Source organism: Phoxinus phoxinus (genome assembly GCF_949152265.1).
Source record: "Phoxinus phoxinus genome assembly, chromosome: 16".
In the NCBI taxonomy this organism is placed as follows: Eukaryota; Metazoa; Chordata; class Actinopteri; order Cypriniformes; family Leuciscidae; genus Phoxinus; species Phoxinus phoxinus.
Window position 1 is genome coordinate 6,848,893 of NC_136891.1, and position 24,422 is coordinate 6,873,314.

Genomic DNA, 24,422 nt, shown 5'->3' on the forward strand with positions numbered 1-24,422 from the left:
TAAAATAAAAGGTAATTGTGACTTTTTATCTCACAATTCTGACTTTTTCTTGCAATTGTGAGGTTTTTATCTTACAATTCCGAGTTTAGATATAAAGTTAGAATTGGGAGATATAAACTCGGAATTATGAGAAATAAAGTCAGAATTGCAGGTCAATAACTCGGAATTATGAGGAATAAAGTCAGAATTGCAGGTCAATAACTCGGAATTATGAGAAATAAAGTCAGAATTGCAGGTCAATAACTCGGAATTATGAGAAATAAAGTCAGAATTGCAGGTCAATAACTCGGAATTATGAGGAATAAAGTCAGAATTGCAGGTCAATAACTCGGAATTATGAGGAATAAAGTCAGAATTGGAAGTCATAAACTTGGAATTATGAGGAATAAAGTCTGAATTGTTATGAGAAATAAAGTCAGAATTGCAGGTCAATAACTCGGAATTATGAGAAATAAAGTCAGAATCGCAAGTCATAAACTTGAATTATGAGAAATAAAGTCAGAATTGCAGGTCAATAACTCGGAATTATGAGAAATAAAGTCAGAATTGCACATCATAAACTTGAATTAGGAGAAATAAAGTCAGAATTGCAAGTCCTAAACTCGGAATTAGGAGAAATAAATTCTGAATTGTTATGAGAAATAAAATCAGAATTGCTGGTCAATAACTCGGAATTATGAGAAATAAAGTCAAAATTGGGAGTCATAATTATAAGAAATAAAGTCAGAATTATTAGTCATAAACTTGCAATTATGAGAAATAAAGTAATAATTGGGAGTAATAAACTGAAATATGCAAAATAATTCTGAGAAAAATTTAATGATGAAAATTTGCAATTATTATTTTTTTTGTTATTCCATGGCGGGAACAAGCTTCCATAGAAACATTGAGAATGACAAAAGCAATTCAATATGAGGAAATTAATAGGGCGGCACATGGGAGGGCTTGAAATTGGGATTCCACTATATCAAGTTAGCACTTTTTCAAATTAGCTATGCAAACGATCTATGAAGCCATTATATTTGTGTAAGAATAAAAAAAGAGATGTCTTTGCAAACCCTTCTTTAACACATGGCTGTTTGTCTCCGGGACAGTCAAATCTATCTTTGGTTCATAACTTTCATTTTGAAATATGACACTCAGAACACCTTGCATATTTATTGAGAGTGTGAGCTTCTTCTTTTTTTTTTTACAGGTTGTAATTACATCCCTATACCCTTATTGAAAACTCGTTTCTCCTCTAACGCTTGGGAAAAAGGGGGCACTATGTGTCTGGCTTGAAATAGCAGGTGCTTTATCATAGTTATGCTGGCATGTAGCACCACTTGATATATTTAAATGAGCAACCTGACACACCGGCAATTCAAGCAGAATATATTCCTTTCCAGCAGATATTGCTCTTGCTGGCTCTAATACCCTCTAAAAATCACTCAGGCTGTGCTTGATTTTCCATACGTTTGCCAGAAGCATCTGCCTCATTTCTATCCTGTGGTCTGCACTGAACTCTCAGGTGTGTTCACTTTTTAAAAAACTTTGCCATATTTATTCTGCTATTTTCACTTAGGAAAAGGTTGTTTTCACCTGTTGTTTTAAAAAAGTCTTTATTTCTCATATTTGTTACTCACAGTGCGACTTTGTTTGTTACAATTGCAACATTATATCTCACAATGATAATTATATTTCTCATAATTTGACATCTCAATTGCAAAATGAATTCACATCATTATTTTTTATCCCACAATTGCAACTTCATTACTTGTAATTGGATATTTCCCACAATTGTGACTTTACTTCTCACAATAACTTTATAGCTCACAATTATGATTTTATTTCTCGCAGTATGACGGTATATCGCAAAATTGCAAATTCATTACTCATAATTGTGATTACATTTCACTTCAACTTTGTAATTCTTAAAATTGTGACTATTTACCACAATTGTCACTTTATTTTTCACAATTTTGATGTTCTTTTCTTAATTCATTTCTTAATTTAAACATTCTCACATTTAGGTGGAACCATGCTTTCATAGATCAGCCCGTCACTCCAAACCTCTGAAAATAAAAGTTCTTTAGCAAATAATTTTGTCCTTATCAAGAACCAATTTAGCTGTATTCAGTTGTTTATATGATGTTTTAGAGATGAAAGAGTTCTTGAAGTTACATCACAGGTCATTCAGATCATCGTATTGGTTCTAGATACCATCTGAAGAAAGAAGTACCGGTATCTTCAGAGGCCAAGTAAAGCCCTTCTGGTTCGTTTACCTAAAAAGGTTCTCCTATGTCATCAGTCTATCCTAAACCTCTCATCTTTAATTGATTTATTTGACCTGTGTGTATATGCACATGCAGACAGATTTATATAGACTTGATTTTATTAAAAGTAACTCTGGAGATGCGTAAAAGCCACACCAGGACATAGTGTCACTTGCTTTTATTGATTGATTGGGAATATGTATTCTGCTGTGATGCTTGAGGGGGGAAAGGCAGAAGACGGCTGCAAACGGTGAGAAAGTGTCAAAGATTATTTCAAATTCTCTGTGGAGTTTCTCTAGACTTCAAAAGCCTAATGTCTATCACTGGAGGGCTTTGGAGTATGAGCTAACAAATATTTATGAGTGTGTGCACTGTGCATGCATGTAAGTTTTTACGCAAGTCGCATCAGCTCGGTCTGGCACACACATGGTTTCACGGTGGTCCTCTCTATTAGTGCGTTTAGACGGGATGTGATCAGCTGATAACATTAAAAAGCAATTGCATATGAAGCTCATTGAGTCACAGATATTTCGATGCTTTCCTGATCAAACACTTTAATATCGAACAATGCTTCTGTGAGCTTCCAGAATGCATTGCAACATTCAAAATAAGCATTCATTTATGCAATTACTGTTATAGATGCTCTCTGACTTCATTTATCCTGTTGTAGTTGCTAGTTATTTATTGTCTTATGTTAAAAGCTCGTCTTTTATTTTTACATGATTGCCGTTATTGAGGTCTATGCGCGAGTCTTTAAAACGAATGGACATTACAATCGTTGCTTCACATCTCGCAAAGATACTGAGTTCACTGCATATTGTATTAAGAGACACTGTAAGTGGTGAAGTGATGATACATGAAAATGTTATGTGAGTGTGACTATTGAATTGCCATTAACTTTATTGGCTGAACAAGAAAAGCTCTTGAAGCATTGTAAAGCATCAGATTTTATGGTATTTATATTTTTGTCCTCAGTGAAAAGACTTCGTACCAACTGTTGAATCCCGCTCTTATGTGCCAGAGCTGAAGGCCGCGTGTAAACGGAGGCACTTTGTTAATCACAGACGGGATAGAGAGATGGATCCAGCGGAGAGACATTGTTCATAGCACAGCTCTACTGTTGTGATTCTCGTCCACACCTCAGACCCTATGGATGAAAAATGATTGATGTGATTTGGAGATTGAGTGACGGCAAATGTAGCGAAGCGTCGGCATTTCAGTTTTGCAAGTCGTGATTGTTGTTGCTATTTTTTAAAGCGCTGGCAAGGGTTTTGAGTCCCTGCTCGACCATAATGCAGAGCAAAATATAATCATTCATGCAGAGTTCAAAAAATGTCTCTTATTGTCAATGGTGTGATTTTATTTTACATTCCATTCCAGGGTATAATTTAGTAGACGCCTTTGGAAATATCATAGCTGCTAAGGTTTGGTCTTTAAAAGAAAAGTCTCAGCGTTCTAGAAGCTTTCTAAGATAAAAAGAAAAGAAAAGAAAAAAAAGGCAAAATTCAGATTTTAAGATTTGGCTCCCTTTCATGAGTGTTCATTTCCATCTTCCATAAAAACCTGCTTTGTAATTTGGCTTCATGCTGAAGACTTTGGGATCAATTTGAAAATTCTGGGAAATTTTAGTTTTCTTCTTCCATGATCCATTAATATACACCCTTAAAAATAAAGATTCCTTTCCAAATTGGTGTTTTAGCATCAATGCCATATCAATGCTATTTCTGGTTCCCCAAAGAACCTTTCAGTCAACAGTTATTTTATTGACTGAAACCTTTTTTCCCTTAAAGGAACACTCAGACTTTTTTGGGACTTTAGCCTATTCACCTTATCCCCCAGAGTTAGATAAGTCCATACATATCTTTTTCATCTCCGTGCGTGCTATAAGTCTGTTTGACGCACCCACCGCTAGCCTAGCTTAGCACAAAGACTGGATGTAAATGGTTGGAGCTAGCATACTAATCCAAATAAGTGACAAAATAACGCAAACATTTTCCTATTTACATGTTGTGATTTGTATAGTCACAGAGTGTACAAAAAACAAAGTCACATGAGACACAGACATATTTTAACCGTATAAATACTGGGAACTATATTCTCTGAAGGCGAAGCACTGCTACTTGGGCGGAGTGATAACCGCAGCACCTGAGACGCGCCGTTGTTTCTTCTGTCAACAAAACCAACGTGTTACGTGGCACATTATTTTCTGTATGTTGTTATTTTGTTGGGGAAAGCATTTTTGGAAGACTTTATCATACAGACACTTGTGACTGTCAAGTTCTCTCGCTCACTCTCTCTTTAAACCCTCACGTTCCATAAAACAGATTTGGATTGCTGATTTATTATTAATAAATTATGATTTAAAGGTTTAATTTAGAATTAAGTGATTTACGATTCACTGTTCTATTTAAAAGTAGTAAATTATGATTTCGTTTTAAGTCATTTTAAATCAGTGTTCTATTTAGAATGAATAAATCGTGATGTAGTTTTAAATCAGTGTTCTTTTAAGAAGGAGTAGATTATGATTCAAAGTTTTAAATCAGTGTTCTAGTTCGACTTAAATCATTTACAGTTTTAAGTCAGTGTACTATTTACATGATGATTCGATCAAAGTTTTAAATCAGTGTTCGATTTAGAATGATCATGATGTAGACTTTTAAAACCACTCGATATATGAAGCTGATCATATTGTTTGTCTGTCTACAGTTTTCCGGGCTTTACCTGCTGTCCTTTCTCATCATCGTCCTGGGACTGGTCTTCTACTTCTCCTCCTCCACGTACGTGGCACAGGATCCCCGCGTTTATAAACAGTTCCGCAACACGGGACACGCTATCACAGACACGCCCACTGTGGGGCCGCTGGAGCCTTCGGTGACCTATACGAGCCTGGGTCAGGAAATAGAGGAGGAGCCTCGTATACGAGTAGCCTGAAGGGGGCGTGGCCTCTCAAAACCAGTCGTCCACGGCCCGGCCCAGCAGTCTGTAGAAAAGTGAAGGGTAACGATCACTGAATGATGTAATCCACCACGTAGCAAATGAGTACACTGTGATCACGAACTGTTAATAGGTAGCAGTGACTTCTGTACATCTGAGTTATCAGATCCATCATGTATAGAGATGATTTCACCTCATTGCCTCTTTCCTCGCGGCAAATTAAGTGTTTAGAAGGATTCGTGCTGACTGTTTTGTCCAAATGCTCACTTGTGAATGTTTTACTTTCTTATACAAGCACAAAAGGGTTCATTGTATCTGAAAGTTTGACAAGGTTCATCTCACTACAGTTTCATGAGTACTTTATGTTTTAAATGATCTATCTGACGACGTCTCTGGAAAACTGCATTCTGAGTTTTAAAATGCTGATTTGAGCCAGTGCCTTGCCATGTAATGTTATTGTGGGTTCCATTTAGCCAATGAGAAATCATGACTTCTGAAAACAGTGTCATCAGTATTGGACATCATGTCATGATTGCATATTGTATTATCTGCTCAAAATTATAAATATTTCCATCTACAAAAAGGGTAAAAAAAAAAAAAAAAGAGTGATTTTCCACCCTTCTTTAAATGTTATACCATATTCATTTTTTATATTTGTCATCATATTGTTTATTTTGTTTAAATTCTGCCAAGAAAGGGTACATGCATTTGTATTAAATATTAAAGTCTGTAATAGCAATTGATTGTAAACTTGTAAACTATTTTACTGCACTTGACTTTGTTTTATAAGCAGTTCAGTCTTTAATTATCATCTTATTTGGATATAATCCAATACAAATACATGTGTAAAGTTATTCTGAACTGATATCTACATTTTGTTTTGTTTAAAAAAAAAAAAGGTCATTTAAATATCGGAAATTCTTAATGTGTTTGACTTGCTTAAAATAAAGTATATTTGTCTTAAACTCAAAAAAATGTGAATGTGCCATGACTGGGAAAATGTTTTTAAGATTGCAAAACACTGTCACATCATAATCAAACTTTTACTTAAAAGGGGTAGTTCACCCAAAAATGAAAAATGTGTCATCATTTGCTCACCCTCAAGTTGTTCCAAACCTGTATGAGTTTCTTTCTCCTGATGAACACAAAATAAGTATTTTAAAGAATGTTTGTCACCAGAAAGTTGATGGTAGCCATTGACTTCCATAGTCTTTCCATTACTATGGAAGTCAATGGCTACCGCCAACTGTTTGATTATCAACGTTATTTTTAAAATATCTTACTTTATGTTCAACAGAAGAAATAATTATACACATGTTTGGAACAACTTGAGGGTGAGTAAATGATGACAAAAAATTTTTTTTGGGTGCATCTCATATGACATAATGGTACAAACTACAATTTATCATTTAATTAAATATTTGTGAAGACCCTGAATATGTGATGAAATATTAACATATTGAATCATTCTATTTACAAATGTTACAAAATCATTCTGTTTAGAATAAAATGCACAAAAATTCACCTCTAACACAGAAATAACCATTACAAGACAGACCGCAGAATAAACGAGCATTACAAAAACACCGCAAATAAGAAACGCGTTTTTTTGTGTCATTGCTGTTGGGAAATTAAGCATTTATCTTGTGAATATTTATTACGTAACGTTTCAAGGCTGCCTACCGATTGGCCTGGCGAATGAAAACGCTTGCTGTGTGAATGTTAATTAGATTAAGCAGGACTGTTGGCGTGACCTCATTTATATTCATGAGCGACCTCTTCGAGATTCACCACCACCCCATGACCTCGCTCAGGTGGTTTCTTCCTAACCTTTAACACCTGAGAGGTGTCTGCAAGCGGGGCGGTGACACCGGCACAGGTATGGCAGACCTTAGTACGACCTGGGAGTGTGAGTTGCTGGAGCAATTCTCCTGTCTGACTGCCGCCACAGAGGAAGAGCTCCATCTGAATGCCTCAGACACTACCTCGGAAAGCAGCGACAACACAACGGGCTTATTACATTTAAGTGATGAAGTTCTCCTGGTTATATTGAGGAACTTGGACCCAGTGTCGCTGCTGAGGCTCGGCAGCACGTGCAGTTTATTGTTCCGAGTTTGTTCGTGCAACTCTCTTTGGACCACACACTTCCAGGTACAGTTTGCATGAACATAGATTTTTTGATTTATCACAGTAAGTCGATTAAAAATAAATAAAAATCAATTCACCCTTTATGCGTATTACATACCAGTAGGTGGCGAATAGTCAGTGTTTACTTAAGTGATAATTGAATCATGCATCCAACATTCGAGTCAACAGTGGTTTGAATACATTTTGAAGAAATAGCACGTTCTTAATATTATAAATGTGTGTAGTAGTTTGAATGAAATTCGGACCTACATTCGCCATGTTGTCATTATATGACCTACGAGCGTCAGTCAGTTCGTTGTGTCGATTCACTGCCATTCATAAATCCTGTGGCCTCATGGGATAGTAAGTGTCTGTCGCCTGCACACTTCAGAATCTCGCCGCAGGAAGTAGGTTATCCAGGTACGTTTTACTGTGAATTCGGACATGCTGCCTTTGTTACATATTGTTTTTCACCTACTATTAGGGAAATATGCAATTTATTTTACTTCCATTATGTCCGAATTCTCAGTAGGCTTCTCATAAAAGAGTTGGCAAAAAGTACCCGGATGACCTACTACTTCTGGCCGCATTCTGAAGTGTGTGCATACTATGGACACTACTATCCCATAATTTTTGAATGTCAGTGAATTATGCAACTGACTCTGATAGGTCACTTGATAAAGACAATGTGGAAAATGTAGCACGTCAAGACATTCATAACTACACACTCATACTTTATAGAACATACTTTTTTTTAGTGGCTGTGAACTAAGTAGCCTACTTTCAAATGAATACTTGAGTATGCGATTACTGCAGACACTGTTTTCGGAAGTATGCAATTTTGTGATTTAGCCCATGACTCTTACCAAGTTACAGAGAAAACAAGAAACCTATAATGACCTAAACCATTTAAGAATTTTAACTGTATTCATGTTGTGAATGAAAATAACACGCATGCCTCTAGTTTGTGTCAGTTGATCCACCATGCAAGAGCGGGTTGTCTGATTCTTTCTTCCATTCACCTCACGAACTAACAAAGTGACTCATTCACGATGCATTCGTTCAATCACTTCAACCAGCAAAATGCTTTCACACTTGAATGATATCTGCTCATTCTATAGTCAGCATTCAAAGACTTGCGTAAGAGAACGAAAAATACAGTCGGTTCATGCATGTGAATTAGTCATTCGGTTAAAAGATTTGAGCACTGATTAGAGTACTCAGTATCTTTATTAATAGACAATAAATATTGAAACAAAATGAAGGCTAATTTGAAGTGACGTGTAGACCAAGTACTTCAACCCATACTCAGAATTTGTCCTCTGCATTTAACCCATCCAAGTTAGTGCACAGTGCACACACATTAGGAGCAGTGAGTAGTACACACACACACACACACACACACACACACACACACACACACACACACACAGCAAGCCGTGGGTAGCCATTCACTGAGGGGCGCGGGGTGCGATTGAGGGTAAGTTGCCTTGCTTCCTGCTGTGACCTTTGGGTTACAAGTCTGATTCTCTAACCATTAGGCCACAACTGCCCCTCTGTGGTCTTCTTTGGTTTGATTTTAATGTTTTTTTTCACAGTACAAATGCAGCAGTTACTCGTGTGCTAATCCTCTCCACAATGTTTCTCCACAGGATTCGTTTGGGGTCAGTCTGTCATATACCCACGCCCGGTGTCCCGTAACGGCCAAAACCGCCTTCCGCTTGGTTTTTATGTGGCGATCCCTCTTCAGAAACATCCACTGTAACCGTGCGTTTCAGGAGAAGCTCTTCGTGGAGATCCCGCTCGCGCCACACAAGTACTGGGTCCAGTGGCTCGTGCTGGAGGAAATCGTCCCGCTGCCCTCAGTCAGGCTTCCCTGCAGTGATGTGGAGAAATTGTGGGGCATCACCACAGATTTGTTCCAGGACAAACTCCAAGGTGGTTATATTCTCAGCCGTCACCTGAGGTTTCCATGCTTAAGTCAAGCTTGACATGCTGATTTATTTTTCTCTTTACCAGAGAAAACTGAAGATTGTGATGGCCTCAAATTTGAATGGAGGGAGCTGTATCATCTTGCACTGAAGCATCATGGTAGTGTCTCACTGGTCTTCCAGCATGTTCTCAGCCAACACCAAAACAAGGGTGAGATATTTACATCCCATTAATGAAACATGAAAACAACCTTTTTATGTAACGAGTCGTAAAAGTAGCAGTTTGTAGACCAATATCCTTGTCTAGGTTTTTTTTAAAGTGGGGTCTGGGGTCCCTAGGAGTGATAAGGTGCCAGTGGAAATGTTCAGAGAAAGTGTAAAAAAATCTATATAAATAAATGTTAGATAGATAAAATTAAACCAACAGACACATTTTATACAACTAAGTATAGTATAGAAATCTAGTATAATATGCAATATATCACCTTATCTTAATGCTCAGTGCTGGAATCCAGTCAACTAAAATTTTCGCAGTGCATTTAGCAAATTGGTTGGCTCATGATGGCACCTATACTGTATTGTCGTCGTACCAAAAGAACATGAGGGAGTCTGGGTACTGTCGTGACCTTTTTATGTCTTTGCTATATACGTTTCCTCTCTCCTACTAAAAGTAATGGGATTTCTGAAGACATTTTTTTGCACTGGTGGATCACTTCAAACTGCTCTGATGGACCCTTGATCGGAGAGTTGGAGTGTGACACTGAGTGATGTTCCTGGTAAAGGACTGTGACTCATAGTTCACCCTCACCTGCTATTTCCTGTATCTTTTAATACACTAGTATATTAAAGGCCCATGTTCTATAGCTGTTAGCTTTGAACAGGATGTGGTGCATCATGGTCAGTGTCGATCTAAAGGTCTTTCAAACTTCCACCAGTTGGTTTGGAGTTTATTCTGTAAGGTTGCAGAAAGGTGTAATTGTGCAGACTTTATAATAGTGTATAGATATGCATTCATAAGTAGTGTTTCTGCTTAACTAGCTATTTTAATTGGCACTATTGTTGTCATTGACGCCCATATCTTGTACTGGTTTTAGAGCATGCAGAGCTGGAGTCCATGTACCATCAATACGTCCAGTGTCGGTTCCAGTGGCTCTTCACATACTGGTTGTTTCGTCAGCCGACTCCGTACAACAAGCAGCTGCGCTCCATCTTCCTGCAGTGGAAGAAGCACAGCAAGAGAAAGGTGGCCACCTGGGGTGAAACACTGTGTGACGTGAGGTACCTGGCCTCCCTGCACCCCATCACCAAAGACTACTGGAGAGGCCGGTTGGCCCGGGGAAATGAGAGCATGGGTGAGTTACTTGGTTAATTAACATGTATATATTTTTATTTTTTTATAGCATATATATTTGGTGTATTTCATTTATGTTCTTGTGTATATATTTATTTAATAGCATGTATGTATTATAGCTTTTGTATTCAGTGCATTTTAATTTTATTGTTTATAATTTAATAGCATGTTTATTATTTTTGTATATAGATTTAACAATGCATGTTATAGCTTTATTTCCATCTAGTGGTGTTTATAGATTTAATAGCATGTATTGTTTATAGATTTATTTATTACTATTAATAGCTTAATTTAATAGAATGTATTTTATTTATAGCTTTATTTAAAAAATAAAATAAAAATATAGATAGATAGATAGCATGTTGTATTATATAAATTATATATATATTTTTATTCTCTGATGTCCTCGTGTGGTAGTCAAATTGCCTCTTTTTTTTCATTGAAATGTATTATATTTTAAATCGATAATGTTTTTTTATTTTTATGATGGTAAGTTACATTTATGCAGTAGTTATAATCCATTTATTCCCTTTCAAACTTAAACTATCATCATAAATCTTGAATGCGTTTGAGCACAAACTTAAAGTTTGGTCTCTTTTAAAAGACACATGGCAGATTATTGCTTAAGTTTTAAACTTGCAATTCTATAATTGTTTTTATGAAAAGTGCACAAATTATTAAATTTTTATATAAAATATATATTTTCCAGAACATGTTTTACTCTAAAACTGTAATAAAGTAAAAGTCATAAATCTAAACGTGTTTCAAATTTGAGGTTGTCTTTAAAAAAAAAAGAGCTTTCAGTAAGATTTTTTTTGGGCGCAGTATCGAACGCTTCCATAAGATGAAATTCATTCAATACCCACAGGAGCACAAGTGACTTTTTTTTTCTCTCTCCAGAACCATTTACCTTTTTGAATGTCTAATTTGTTTTTGTGCTTTTTTTTTTTTCACATGGCGAGTTTCATACCATTTTGAAGTTAATTCTAAATTCTTGATCTTTTTTCGGTCAAAAATGCCTGAAGAACACAGAGGGTTAAATAAATGAAACTATCAGCCAGTCATTTGTAAAATTGTTTTCCCACCTTTAGTAATAGCATTTATTAGTCAACCTCTGGTGGAGAATTGGCTAGATCTTTAAACCTTTGAGGAGTATTTGCTCATGTTTTCTGTTCTGGCGGTCTCATGTGGCGCTCTCTCTAGAGGAACTATGCCTATACTAGTCCTTTGGCACGAAAAGAGTCTGTAGATCAAATGTTACTGCTCCAGTCTCTTCGAATATCATCATGTTCTGACTGTGCTTGTTTCTTTCCATCAGGGATTCAGACTGTTGCAAACTACTTCTCCATGTGTAAGTCTCTCATGGCCTGGATCTTGGGCCGCGACTGGGGCCGCCTGAAGCGAAGAAAGGTACGTCTATAGAATACATCCCGGAAGCTGAACTATATATATTTTTTTTCTTTGACATGAAGTCATCTCTCCCTGGTGTGCATTGTGAGGTTTAAATAAATTTGACAAGCTGTCTTTCCAGGGACTAACTTTCCTTCACACATGATTGTCCCCGTTCTATTCCAACTGATATCTCTCTTCCCCATCTTAAAAATGGCAAATAAGTTCCTCAGAGGACGTGATCTTAAATATTCCAGCAGTGCTCATCCTCCGCATTTCATTATCCAGCGAGAATGATTTCACAGGTCACGGCGTGAGCAGACGCTCCTATCTAATGGCTGCCTAAATGGATTATAGACGTATCGGTGCATGTCTCAGTCAATTGCATTGCACGTCTGAGCATTCAAATTCGCCCAGTATTATACACCGTTTTATAACACGTGACCATTCAAGGACACGGAAGGGATCAGATAGACATTAAATGTGAATTTTTATTTTTATCAACTGAGGTTAACTGCACATGATCATGGTGTATATACAAATCTCTATTCAAGTCTTATTTTAATTTATTCAGTTTTTGTGTATTCTATGCAAATGTAGGCCTGTTCCCTTATGCATGCACTTGTTCGGGAGCAAGGTCAGTTAGAATGCGTCACCTGTCGTCGGCAGGTTTATGAAGACACCCTGGAGGGTGTATATCTTCTGCTGAGGCGGGACATGCAGGAGACGCTCATCGAGCACGAGCACTTCTGGCAGGTGGCCAAAGTCCAGATGACCCGTGTCTGCGCGCTGGAGGAGACGGCCGCAAATTATGTCAACTGGAAAATGATTGAGACACTCCCCTACTACAAGTCAGTCCTGCTCGAGTCTGCGCTCATGCATGCGCACTCACATTCTCTCTTCAGAATACAGAATCACAATCGCAATGTTTATAGGAAAGGACTCATGGGCTTTTCTTTTTTTGCCTTATGCTGACAGCAGGTATTTCCTTGAATCCCATTTTATTTGTTTTGATGTTTAGATAAAAAAAAAAAATTTAAATGAGAAATTAAATGAGCTAAATTTTTTTAAATGAGCTACAATTTTTCAATGTACCGGTATATAATTAGTAAGTTTGCTTTTTTTAATTTTTATATATATATATATATTCTTTTATATAAACTTTCATTTAAACTTAGTATTTAGATTAAAAATATGAGCTAAAAATAAACTTGATCTAAAATAAAAAGCTAATGCAAGTTTCTTAAAAAATAAAAGGCTTTATAATTCTATAACTTCATAATAAAATTAAGTTTATTTCAAATTAAATATGCCATCTTAAGCCATTTACACAACACTGTTTTCAACAGTAGGCACGCAGTTTTTCTTTACAAAAGAAAAGTTTATAACTGTATTAAAAAAGTTTTGCATCGTCGTCCGTTAGCAAAACTTTTCATAAACGCGAAGGAAAAACATTTTTGTTCTTAGTACATCGTTCCCATTGATCGCTCTAGGCTGTAAAGTGTTACTGTCACTCAAAGCTGTTTCCACTAAAAACTAGTGGTGAAAGCATTGAGCTTTACCAGTGGCTGGCTTTCAGACTGGGCTTTGAAGCTTAGAGTGCTGGGAGGAGATGACAGCTTCAAAAAATACCCTGCAGTGACTTCTGGCCAGTCAGTCGATGACATCTTTGAAGTGTATGGTGACTGATCTCAAAAAGCATGGACTGAACTCAGTCCGATCATCTCACAGCATTAGAGGAAACCAAGAACCGTGTTGTGGAGAGTTAAGGGGATCGTGTTGCTTGAGGGCGATCGTCTTCCGTAAGTAGATGTGAGTGGTAAAGTGCTCACTTGAAGAAGAGATGACTATCACTGCATGGCTAAAAAGTCAAACTTAAAATAAAAACATATTTATATTTTAAAAATTTTTTAGTTTGTTTTGTGCAAATAAAATGTTGTAGTTTTTTAGTTGAGCACTTCCCGGCTATCTAATCTCTCCATCTAATTGGTCATTAGCATTCAAAGCATCAGTGTTGCTTGGCTGGTTTTAAATCTAACTAATAATCCACATTTGAAGAAGTATATGTTTGAATTTGTGCAGCAAGCAGAGTTTTCTTAAGCGTTTTTCATCCGCGGTGTTTTGTTTGAAGCTGAAACGGTCTCTAGAGATTTCCTGCTGTATAATGACTGTGAAGCAGAAGTGCTTGGAAAAATGACTTCCCCCGCAAAAGCTTTTACATTTTGTTGTTGCTTTTTAATTCTCTTTGTGGCTTATTAATAAAGGTTGTCTTATTCCCCAAGCTGATGAAAAAACAAATAATTAGACTTGTCTATTGCCTTGTGTAGTCTCTTTCATAATGGTTTTCCAGCTCAAGCGTGTAATGTCCCCCCCCCTTTATTTTTTAAAGGCTGTATCTGTTGTCTGGTAATTCCGTGTACCTGGATCATGTGCAAGGTTTCTTGCGTAGAAAGAGGATAATCCGGGATTGGATTTACCTGGAGGAGAACGTCTGGGCTAGACAGTTGCTTCCTGAATCGCTCTACACATTGCTGGAATTTGACACCAAGATATCTCAAGGTGGGTTCAACTGACCTAAAACGACCTCTCCGTTTAAACCATTGGCTCTCACTCAGGGGCCGGGGGCCTCAAACTTCCAAGGGGTCCCTTAAAATTAGACAAATCAAGCATTAAAATAGGCTAAAACGGCTAAAAATCAAGATATTTCTTATCCATTATAATAACCAAATCTTTCTAGTTATGCAAAACTCAAATATTTTATCAGGTATAAATTGAGTTTTTTTAAATTTAGGCCTTCAAATGTTGTTGTAGAGATGACAATAGGGTCTCAATGTCTAAAAATGAGATCCACTGATAAATGACTACAGGGCAACTGGAGCTTGTGCTGCACGATTAATCTTTAAAAGATCACGATCTTGATTCCTAAATGACAACGTTTCTCTCATGGCTAATAAACCTTTGACAAAATTACCCTGGAACATTCAAATATGAGTGTGCGCTGCCGGTGAGCCAGAGAAAGCCGTTATGTAAAGGTATGCAACTGTCTTTTCAACCACACAGAAATGACGATACTGAGAAGTTTATATTTCGGATATAAACACGGTCTACGGAAGCGATCAAAATGGAGTAAATCACCTTTTGAAAGTAACTTGGCGCTTCAAATAAAGATTGTATCAATTACATTGCTACACCTGTAGGTGGCGACATGTGACTGTTACATGTTTTTGCCATTGAATCATTCAAGAGATCCTTTCAAAAACACTGATTCATCCAGCAATAAAACATGTAATTTACTAGAGGTTCTACAAAAATACTTGACTGTTTCAAATAGATACGATACTAAATAAAATGACAGTGAATTGACATTAACTTTTGATTCTCAATTTATCCACAATTGTGCAGCTCTAACTGAAGCCATCCATTCATGGTACATTAACTACAGTAACATATTTATCCCCCATTTTAAATGACTAGGGCTGTGTGTCCAGAAAACACGTGAAAACACTAGTTGCTCTGCTGAAAACGCCGAGCTGTGGGCGCTTGAGAGGGTTTTGGCAGTTGAGACGCTTTGCTTATGATACGGAATATTTCCGAAAGTGTTACTAGTATCTAATTTCCTACATATTTAGTTTTGTGTTGATTGTATATTAAAATGTCGCTACAATGTAACGTATTTTCTCTGGCTCTAGTTTTAAATTGTTTCGTTATTGTGCTTGATGGCATTGTACAAGCAGAATGTGGCGGTTGGTCGGTGTGGTATTAGTCCCGCCCCTCCTCCGCTGTGATTGGACGGTTGGGTACAAACATCTAGGCTGATTCTGATCTGGTCAATGTGTTTGGGTCTTCTGAGACCCTAGGTCTCGTCTTTGCTGCCTTTAGTGTATTTTTTTCTCTCTACTTAACATTAGCGGATGCAGTCTTTCTCAACGCTGCTCGCTAAGTTGGTTCAGCAGATTTGAAGTGTTTGTTAATCCTCTGTGAGTGCTCGAGACCACACAAAGTTCATGACATTTTCATTAGCAGGATCTTTCGTTTCAAAGCATCTTATAAGAATGTGACGGGATAAGTACTAAACACAAGAGGAGCTTATCCTTATTTGAGGACTAGTTGACGAGGAAATATTGTAACAATAAAAGCCCTAAATGCTGCTGTGAGGGTTGGATTAGCAGTGCTTTAAATCACAATGAAATTAAAAAATAAAGCCACGTTACAGGGTTTAAAAAAAAATAAAAAATGTATCGGTGTACTTTTTTTATTTATTCATGTGTCTTCATAATCTTTAATCAAAATAACTTGCGTGGATTAAAAACAAATGAACTAACGCTTGTTCATTGTATAAACCTTAGAACAGACCCAACATTTGATTTGACAAGAATGCTGTAATTGCAGACGTCACAAGTGCTTGATGTTCAGGAAGTACAGTGCAGATTTGCTGGTTGTGTACAAGTGGAACTATAGTAAGGGTTCAGTTTGCTTTAACTCTCCTCTTCCTGTCTGCGAGCGATCCATCAGTGGTGTGACGAAGGAATGCTGTGAAATTTGATTAGGATTTATGAGGGAGCCGTTCCATCTCTCCGTGACCATCGGCATGAGGAATGATGCTCAGTTTATTTGCAGGCTCAGTCTCAAGGCAATTTGTCTTGTTTACCATCTCAAAAAAAGAGTTGATACGGATTCTTCTTAGTCCATTCAAAACTACTGGGCTAGATATTTTTGCAGTCTAATCTTCAATGAGGTGTGAGATGCATTCTGGTTTGTTTGTAGAGCTCTATTTAAGTGGATGTCTACAATGGCCAAGGCTGATGCATATCGAACACTACAATTTAATGAAAGGAAATGAGACTTGCACAATTCATCGACTGAATTGTTAAAACATCAACAACTTTGTCAATGGGTAATGCTTTAAAATAAAGTGCTACCAATGTTATTTAATCATTTTCTCCATGTACATTCTATTAACTTATTACCCAGTTATTGTAATTACTATAACTAGGTGCTAACCCTGAACCTACCCCTAAAACTTAACCATGTAGTTGCCTTATATTACCCAGTACTTAAGTGCACACTGTAAAATAGTGTAAACATAATATTTATATATATCTTTTACCTAATTCATTAATAAGAATTGTCAATTTTTTTGCACATTTACCATCAGATAGTATTGTGTACATCAGCCACCTTGCTGTGGATTCTGGATTGGCCACTAAAGTGTTTGGTTGATGATGGCCATCAGCCTTTCCTAACCCTCGTGTCTGTGTTTGAACAGAGAGTTTGCACGGGGACTCTGTGGTGTCCCAGCTGAGTCGGCTGATGTGGCTGTACCTGAACTCGGGTCAGGAGCTCTATCTGGAGGCGCTGAAGGGAATGGTGCTGCAGTGCGCTCAGCTCTGTCTCGATCATCTCGGCACGCTTCAAGCCTAGACCTGATACAGATACATTTTAACTTTTTTAACAGACTTTTTTTTTAATAACATGGCTACTCTAAGAAGTTTGTATTTTTAATTTTTTAAAAATTTTTTGTAAGTATGACTGCTTAAGTGCACAAACCCATTCATTCTCAATTTATGTCTGAGTAAATGTAGTGCACATGCAGTTAGTTGTTTTTATTCTTGTATTGGTTTTAGCATGCCAAATGATCACTAGTCTCCTTTCGAGATGCTTTTTAATGGTACTATCATATGAATTTTGACTTGTTAATCTTGTCATGATATCTGCTGGTTAGTTTGCTGACCTTGACTCAAGGTTGCTGACTTATTAAAGCACCTTTACACTACACTTCAAAAGTCTGTTTTTTTAATTTTATATAATGACAAAAGGAATAAACAAAGTACTATGCATATAGTTTTGAAAAATTGTCAAATTGCCATGTCAAATTAAGTGAAGTTCAGTGAATTTTTATACTTTTTTTTTTTTTCTCTCTAATTTTCCTTAAACGTTAATCACTATGCCACAATCCCCACCCCCCCACCCATTTTTGGAGGCCAGCCAGACACAGCACCTGAAATATGTGCTTTCCCTTATTTGTGTTTTGAAAAAGCATCAGTACAGTAAGTGCATTTGTTATTAATAGTTGAGGTGTTAATTTCCCTTTCATAAAATGTCAATCTACATCAGTGGTTCCCAGTCTAGCACTAGTTTTTGTTAATACAATTAAGTTGGCATGAGACACTAGTTATAAACAACACAAAGTGAAAATAGTGGCATTTTGGGGTTAAAAGACTGGCATGAAGCCTGACCGCATCTTATCTGACCGTAAATACTGGATCAGGACAAAACGATTTTCTCAGTCGACAGCTTTCATGCCCAGATCCTTCAATCTTTTCTTTGACTGATCCACATTTTCTCCATAAACTTATTGTTAGCATAAAACAAAGCAACCAATGTAGAAAAATACTTTATTTAACATTTGTACAAATGAAAAGCATTTTACAAAATGGAAAAATAGTTAATACTTTTGAGGAAAAAAATACATAAATAGACCTTTGGCTTTTGTAAAATCTAGCTGGAAAATTAAAAGCTTAATATTTAAAAGACTGATGTGAAGTTCAAACAGCCAACCAGTGGCTTTCAGTGCACAGCGAGTCGGTCATGTCAATCAATGCACATTGCTTTTATATTCTCATATATATATACACTTCAGCATGCCATCAGATATCACACTGTCCTGTAATGCACAACGAAGAGCACCACATACATTCTCCATCAGGTTATTAACATCTCTGCCTGAGAATAAATATGCATTGCTTGTGAATATGGCTTAGCTCGCCTGCACCTTTATGACAAAGTTCTCTCTGCCAGTCTCAAATACCCTTCGATTACTGTCGTTCAGCTGCATAGATTCTAAAAGGCACAGAACAATATTAAATATCTGCAGAAATGTGTAATAAATGCTGGTTAATGTGAGGTTGCATAGCACAGTATACTTGTAATATTATAATATTTAGCTAATCAATTCCTTTACATAAAAATAAACTAAGTCTAACGCTATGCACATGCACAAGATATTATGAGCACATTATGACAAAACCTCCATTTGAAATTCTAAACATGCTTAATATACGTTTAAATACGATGAGATTAGTCACAATACATGAGCAGAAAATTGACATTTGTACTGTAAATATTTCAAACATTCATCGCCTTGATGCAAATACGTGTGCAGAGGTTGACATGACCGCATCTCTGGACTTTACATTATCAACTATAAAACAAATTCAGCTTGGGGTCAAAAATGAACTTAAAGAGTCAAATCTCAGAACCACAACGAATGAAAGAAAACTCTAAAAATACCTGAGTGAACAAGTTTTTGCATTGATTTCATCCACGCTCCTAATTGTAACAAGTACTATATGTTTTATCTGGAGTATATAAACTGTCAGGAGGTCACAGGAAGTGTGTCATCTGCAGAACATTCTGTTTCCTGTCTTGACTTTGGAACTCGACATGTGCAACTTGTTCTGAACTGAACTGTGCCGCGGCGTTAAAAAAGCAGCTCATGTTTGATGCTAATTAAAACGTTAAACGGTGTCCTGAATAGATTAACCTGGATTCCTTTGCTGTCTTTTATTTTTAAACGAAACATCTACGCTAGTTTTTGTGGAAGTGTACTTCAGATGAGATGCAGGATCCTTCAGCTGTCAGATCCCGAATGTCGACCTGCGACCTCTGGCTGTAGGGGAGACGATGGACCGGCTTCTTTGGGTAAAAATGACTGACTTCATGAAGTTTGGAGGTACAGAAACAGGAACACAAGGCACTTTAGGACACCACTTGCTCTACTTTCCCTCAAAGACGACTGACACGACCAGCAAGGCCTCCATCAGTCTCAATAAATATATTAAAAACACACAACATTCATTCAAACTCCTCGAAGATTCAACGTCCACAAGAAAAAAAAAAAAAAAGAACAAACGTCTTGTGAAGACATCCTTGTAAACTGGATTCACAGCTTGGTCCTCCAACCGTTAGTAGTCAGAAAGACCTTGTTTGTTTCTATCAGGATGACTTTATTCTCCCTTTACAAGCACTGTGTAGAGATGGAAACCTCATTGCGTCACACAGTTCTCACCCATGTCCTGTGCGTACCGGTCCGAGATGACCGTCCGCAGCTCGTCAATGTCTTTCCTCAGCTGGCACACCTCCACCAGCTTGACCCGCAAACCGTCCTCCATCAGCGGCTTCTCGCTCTCCTCCGCCGAGCTGCCCATAGCTGGACAAACAGACAAAATCATTTAAACACATCACATCATGTTCCACATATTACAGCAGTTAAACGAGTCAAATGAAACGTTTCTCTTTCTTTTCATTTTCAGTTACTAGCACTAGCAGTCAAAAAAAGCGCTTTTGACTAGCAAGAGCAAGATTTTGTGCTACCTTACACTTCTGGTCAAAAGTTCAGTCGGTAAGATTTTTTTTTTTTTTTGGAAATAAGTCTCATGCTCACCAACGCTGCATTTATTTAATGAAAAAAAAACTAATATTAAATAGCAGATTTCTGTTTTCATGTATTTATAAATTTATTCCTGCAATGGCAAATCAGAATTTTCATTGCATCATTACTCCAGTCTTCCGTGTCACATGATCCTTCAGAAACCATTCTAATATGCTGATTTGCTGCTCAAGAAACATTTATTATTATTATTAATGTTGAAAACACTTGTGCTGCTTCATATTTTTGTGGAAACCGTAAAACATTTTTTCAGGATTCTTCGATGAACAGAAAGAACATTTATTTGAAATACAAATCTTTTGTAACATATATGTCTTTACTGTCCCTTCTGATCAAGTTAATGCATATTTGCTGAATAAAAGTATTAATTTCTTAAAAAAAAAAAAAAGACCCTAAACTTTAAAAACACTAATAATTAAATAACACTCTTTAGCGAATTTTAAAATTAATAGAATTTTTTTCATACTGTGCAATATAATGTGATTCAAATCGAGAGTTTTGAATGCTAAAAGTGCGTGTTCTATTTCTATGTCTAATTCTAAATATTGATTTTAAATAAGAAGGAAGAACGAATATGAAATTAAAATTAAAAATGAGAAAAGTGATTAGGGATGCACACAACTTTAATACCTTGATATCTAATTTAAAATCAAACAGGCTCATGCTGGATTACTAATAATGCAAATACAAAATATTAAAGAGTACTGTAATAGTTTTATATGTTCTGAATAAGTATTTACATTTGATGCCGAGCAGCAGGGCCAGGTTGGGCTCTTTGCCTTGAGCTCTCTGTGTAAGGACACTGCACAGGCCCTTAAGATCCAGCAGACACAGGGACATCTCCTTCAACAGGGGCCCGGCCTCCTTCAGACTCGGCCCGGGGGTCTCCTCGTCTGCCCTCCTTCCATTCTGTGGAGATGAAAACACAAAGGCTTTACACTCTCCTCCCTGTGTCACACAGCTGGGGGAATCAGGACAGAGCCTTTAAAGGGACGTTCATTTTAAATGATGGAAGTACAACGAAGCCCTGGCTCGCCACATTCGCCACTGGAGCTTTGAGAGAATCGCTATTTTCACCTTCAAATGCTATTACGGACACAAAGAAGTGTTATTTCAGCATTTTACGCTCGTCCTCCGTAGTGTGGGAAGAACTTTCAGAGCTTTGGACCGTAATGTTGATGACTAAGCTTAACAATTGTGTGAGTCCTGATACAGATTACCAGCGGAACACACTCTTATTTCTCAGAGCACAAGAAGAAATCACAAGCAACTGTTTGTGAAAACTAGCCAAATCATCGAACAGTGAGAGGCGGAATTACTGGCATTTACACAGCGGGAAAACAGCAAGAGTGGAGGAGAAATGATGCCATGAACTATTGAGGACGGTGGGATACAATCTGCTCATCAGGAGGGAACTCATCTAGCCTGAAGACATTAGGACCAGTGTTATTGTAGTACCACTGAGATACTATTACACTTTTTATTCATATTTGGAATTAGATTTTATGTTCATATTTTACATTTTCATTTTAATCTTAGTTAAAAAGGTTTAGTCATTTTAGTGGTTTTGTTATTTAAAAAACATTTCTTCAAAATATGTCTATATAGTTCATTTTTATTTCAGATTTAGACTACCTGACTACCTTAAACTACCTGAAATGTAACCTTTTTTTATTTTAAGTATAATTTTTTTATGGTTTTAGTTTTCGTTTCAGTTATAATAATAACCCTGATTAGGACTATTAAAAAAGGAATATGGACTTCAAAGAGGATGCACTTTTACACATCTGATTTTCTGAAATAATAGTGTCATAGCTTCTAGAATTTCCAAAAAAGAAAAAACTGAGTACTACACTACTGTTCAATTTGATTTTATAAAGAATTTTTTTTCCAACTTTTATTAACCAATAACACATTAAATGTATCAAAAGAAATTTATAATGTTCCAAATAATTTCTATTTAAAAAAAATAAAAAATTCTATTCATCAAAGAACCCTAAAAAAATGTTTCACAGTTTCCACAAATATTTAAGCAGCACAACAAATTTCACTATTGATAATATGAAGTGTTTTTTGAATGTATTAAAATAAAATATATATTAAAACAGAGAACAGTTATGTTAAATAATAATAATATTTCACAATATTTTTGATCAAATAAGTGCAGCCTTGGTGAGAAAAATCTTACCGCCGCACTTTTTAACAGTAGCGTACCTGAATGATAGCACAACACATATGTTAATGCTAAAATGTAACAAATATGGTGTAAAGCTACTTTTACGTAACAGTTGCTTGGAAAGGACACACTTTTTGTTTAGCTTTCCAGGATCTGTGATTTAAAAATGATAGGGATTGGGAACTACATAGTGAGGGAACCAAATTCCTGTCCACAGTGTAAGAATATATGCAGTCATCCTTTACATGGGGTCTGTTATACTTGGTCATTTCTTGTGGGTCTCGCACAAGAAACCAAGTCAGAGAATCCATGCTAATAATCTGGTGTGTCCCTGTTCTGTATGATGTACGGTCTCTGTGCTCGGCTCCACTGTCGTCTCTGTGGATCACGCATGACTGCGGCTCGGTGAAACTTCCTGTTCTCCCTCACCTTGAGACGGCGCAGTGAAAAATGACGTCCTGAATTCTAATAGCGCGCTGAGGGCCAGTTGGGTTATTCATGACTCGACTGCCACGAAAAGCAGGGCGGACAATTTAATGACACAAAAATGAGCCTTCAATCAAGCTTCTAACTTCCGCCACAGGGCTCATCTGTATCGTTTAGGATGAAAAAGTATTTGCAGCACTTTAGTGTCCCTTTGAGGGTGGTTTGGAGTGCCGTACCTGCTGAAGAGTTGTGGAGAGCGTTTCAAGTTCCCCCTCTCGTTGCAAGAGCTGTTTGCGGAGTTCCTGCGTGATCCCCCTCTCCCTCTGCAACTTCTTTTCCAGGGCCTGAAAGAGGACAAAAGACAGCGGTTATGATGTGCATTCTAAACAAGCCTGCTTTGATTACACTATTCAACATAAGCATCAACATGCAAGACACCGTCCCATCATCCTTCCAAGAATAAGAGATAACAATGCAAAACAGGATTATTATCCTAAAGCTTCCAGAACAAAATCTTACCGACATCTCCAGAGTGAGCTTGTCAATTTGCTCCTTCTGATTGTCGATCAACTGAAACAAGAACCAAGAAATGGTAAATTACACAACTGTGAAATTTGTATAATTGGAATGCACAGAGAAGGAAAAGCAGTTAACGAGTATCCAGCATACCGGCGGAGGCCTTCAATACTGTTTAAAAAGCATCCCAAGACAAAAAGTGACTACTTGCATGAAATAAAATAAAACTTAGTTTTGGATTTATTTAACAATTTTTGATCACTTGACATTAACTTTTTTGCTCAGCAGCCACTGTGGCTAGTGGTTTTCCAATGTTATTAACCATTCAGAATTTTCACATCGAGACCATGGGGAAACACTGCCATATACTGTAGATATTTTTGAATATTATCTCATAATTTGGCAGCAGGTATATTAGGCTGCTGTCACTTTAAGACCTGACGCACGGATCCATTATACTGTTACACATGACCAATGGCGTTGTTACATTATTTTGTGTGTATTTGACTGTTTAAGCGCAATAAATTAGCACTTTATGTGTGTGCACTTTGGGTGCGAGCACAAAATCTGCGGGAATGAGTAAAATTATGCACAATCCCACGCCAAATTCAAGACAATATTCATCAGGAGCAGAGTGAGTGAGTGAGTGAGTGGAGGCAGGTTTGTGTGTCAACTCGCTGTCGGAGAGATGAGAAAGCGCAGCTGGTATTGTGTATCTATTCTGTGGGAAATGAGTATTAGAAGCGTTTCAGATATTTGAGTATCGATATGTATCAAAACAGCTATATTTTTGACAACACTGCCTTACATAAACTTATTTCCGATGCCTTTTTAAAAATGTATATATATATTATATATAAAATTGACC

At 36.9% G+C, this 24,422-nt stretch overlaps 3 protein-coding genes across 4 annotated transcripts in view; 2 read left to right on the forward strand and 1 right to left on the reverse strand.

Moving 5' to 3' along the window:
- Positions 1-6,157, forward strand: part of slc35f1 (solute carrier family 35 member F1) — a 131,617-nt gene extending 125,460 nt beyond the window's left edge. The window contains exon 8 of the mRNA XM_079583645.1: positions 4,962-6,157. Within this exon, the coding sequence (XP_079439771.1) occupies positions 4,962-5,186 (225 nt within the window). The 3' untranslated portion in view covers positions 5,187-6,157. The remainder of the gene's footprint in view (positions 1-4,961) is intronic.
- A 761-nt stretch (positions 6,158-6,918) lies between these two features.
- On the forward strand, positions 6,919-18,104 carry LOC306983328 (uncharacterized protein). Of its 2 annotated transcripts, none has more exons than XM_079583643.1 (8): positions 6,919-7,340; positions 8,969-9,254; positions 9,336-9,458; positions 10,342-10,599; positions 11,917-12,008; positions 12,657-12,838; positions 14,377-14,546; positions 17,254-18,104. In XM_079583643.1, the coding sequence occupies exons 1-8, from the start codon at positions 7,071-7,073 to the stop codon at positions 17,406-17,408; spliced, it is 1,536 nt and encodes a 511-aa protein (XP_079439769.1). In that variant the 5' UTR covers positions 6,919-7,070; the 3' UTR covers positions 17,409-18,104. The 2 variants fall into 2 exon arrangements, with proteins under 2 accessions (XP_079439769.1, XP_079439770.1); XM_079583644.1 differs by having other exon boundaries at positions 6,941-7,340; positions 9,348-9,458; positions 17,254-18,089.
- Positions 18,105-18,365: 261 nt separating this feature from the next.
- Positions 18,366-24,422, reverse strand: part of cep85l (centrosomal protein 85L) — a 59,976-nt gene continuing 53,919 nt past the window's right edge. Inside the window, exons 10-13 of the mRNA XM_079583642.1 lie at positions 23,558-23,608; positions 23,275-23,382; positions 21,177-21,345; positions 18,366-20,196 (exon numbers count right to left, since the gene is read on the reverse strand). Of these exons, the coding sequence (XP_079439768.1) occupies positions 20,033-20,196; positions 21,177-21,345; positions 23,275-23,382; positions 23,558-23,608 (492 nt within the window). The 3' untranslated portion in view covers positions 18,366-20,032. The remainder of the gene's footprint in view (positions 20,197-21,176; positions 21,346-23,274; positions 23,383-23,557; positions 23,609-24,422) is intronic.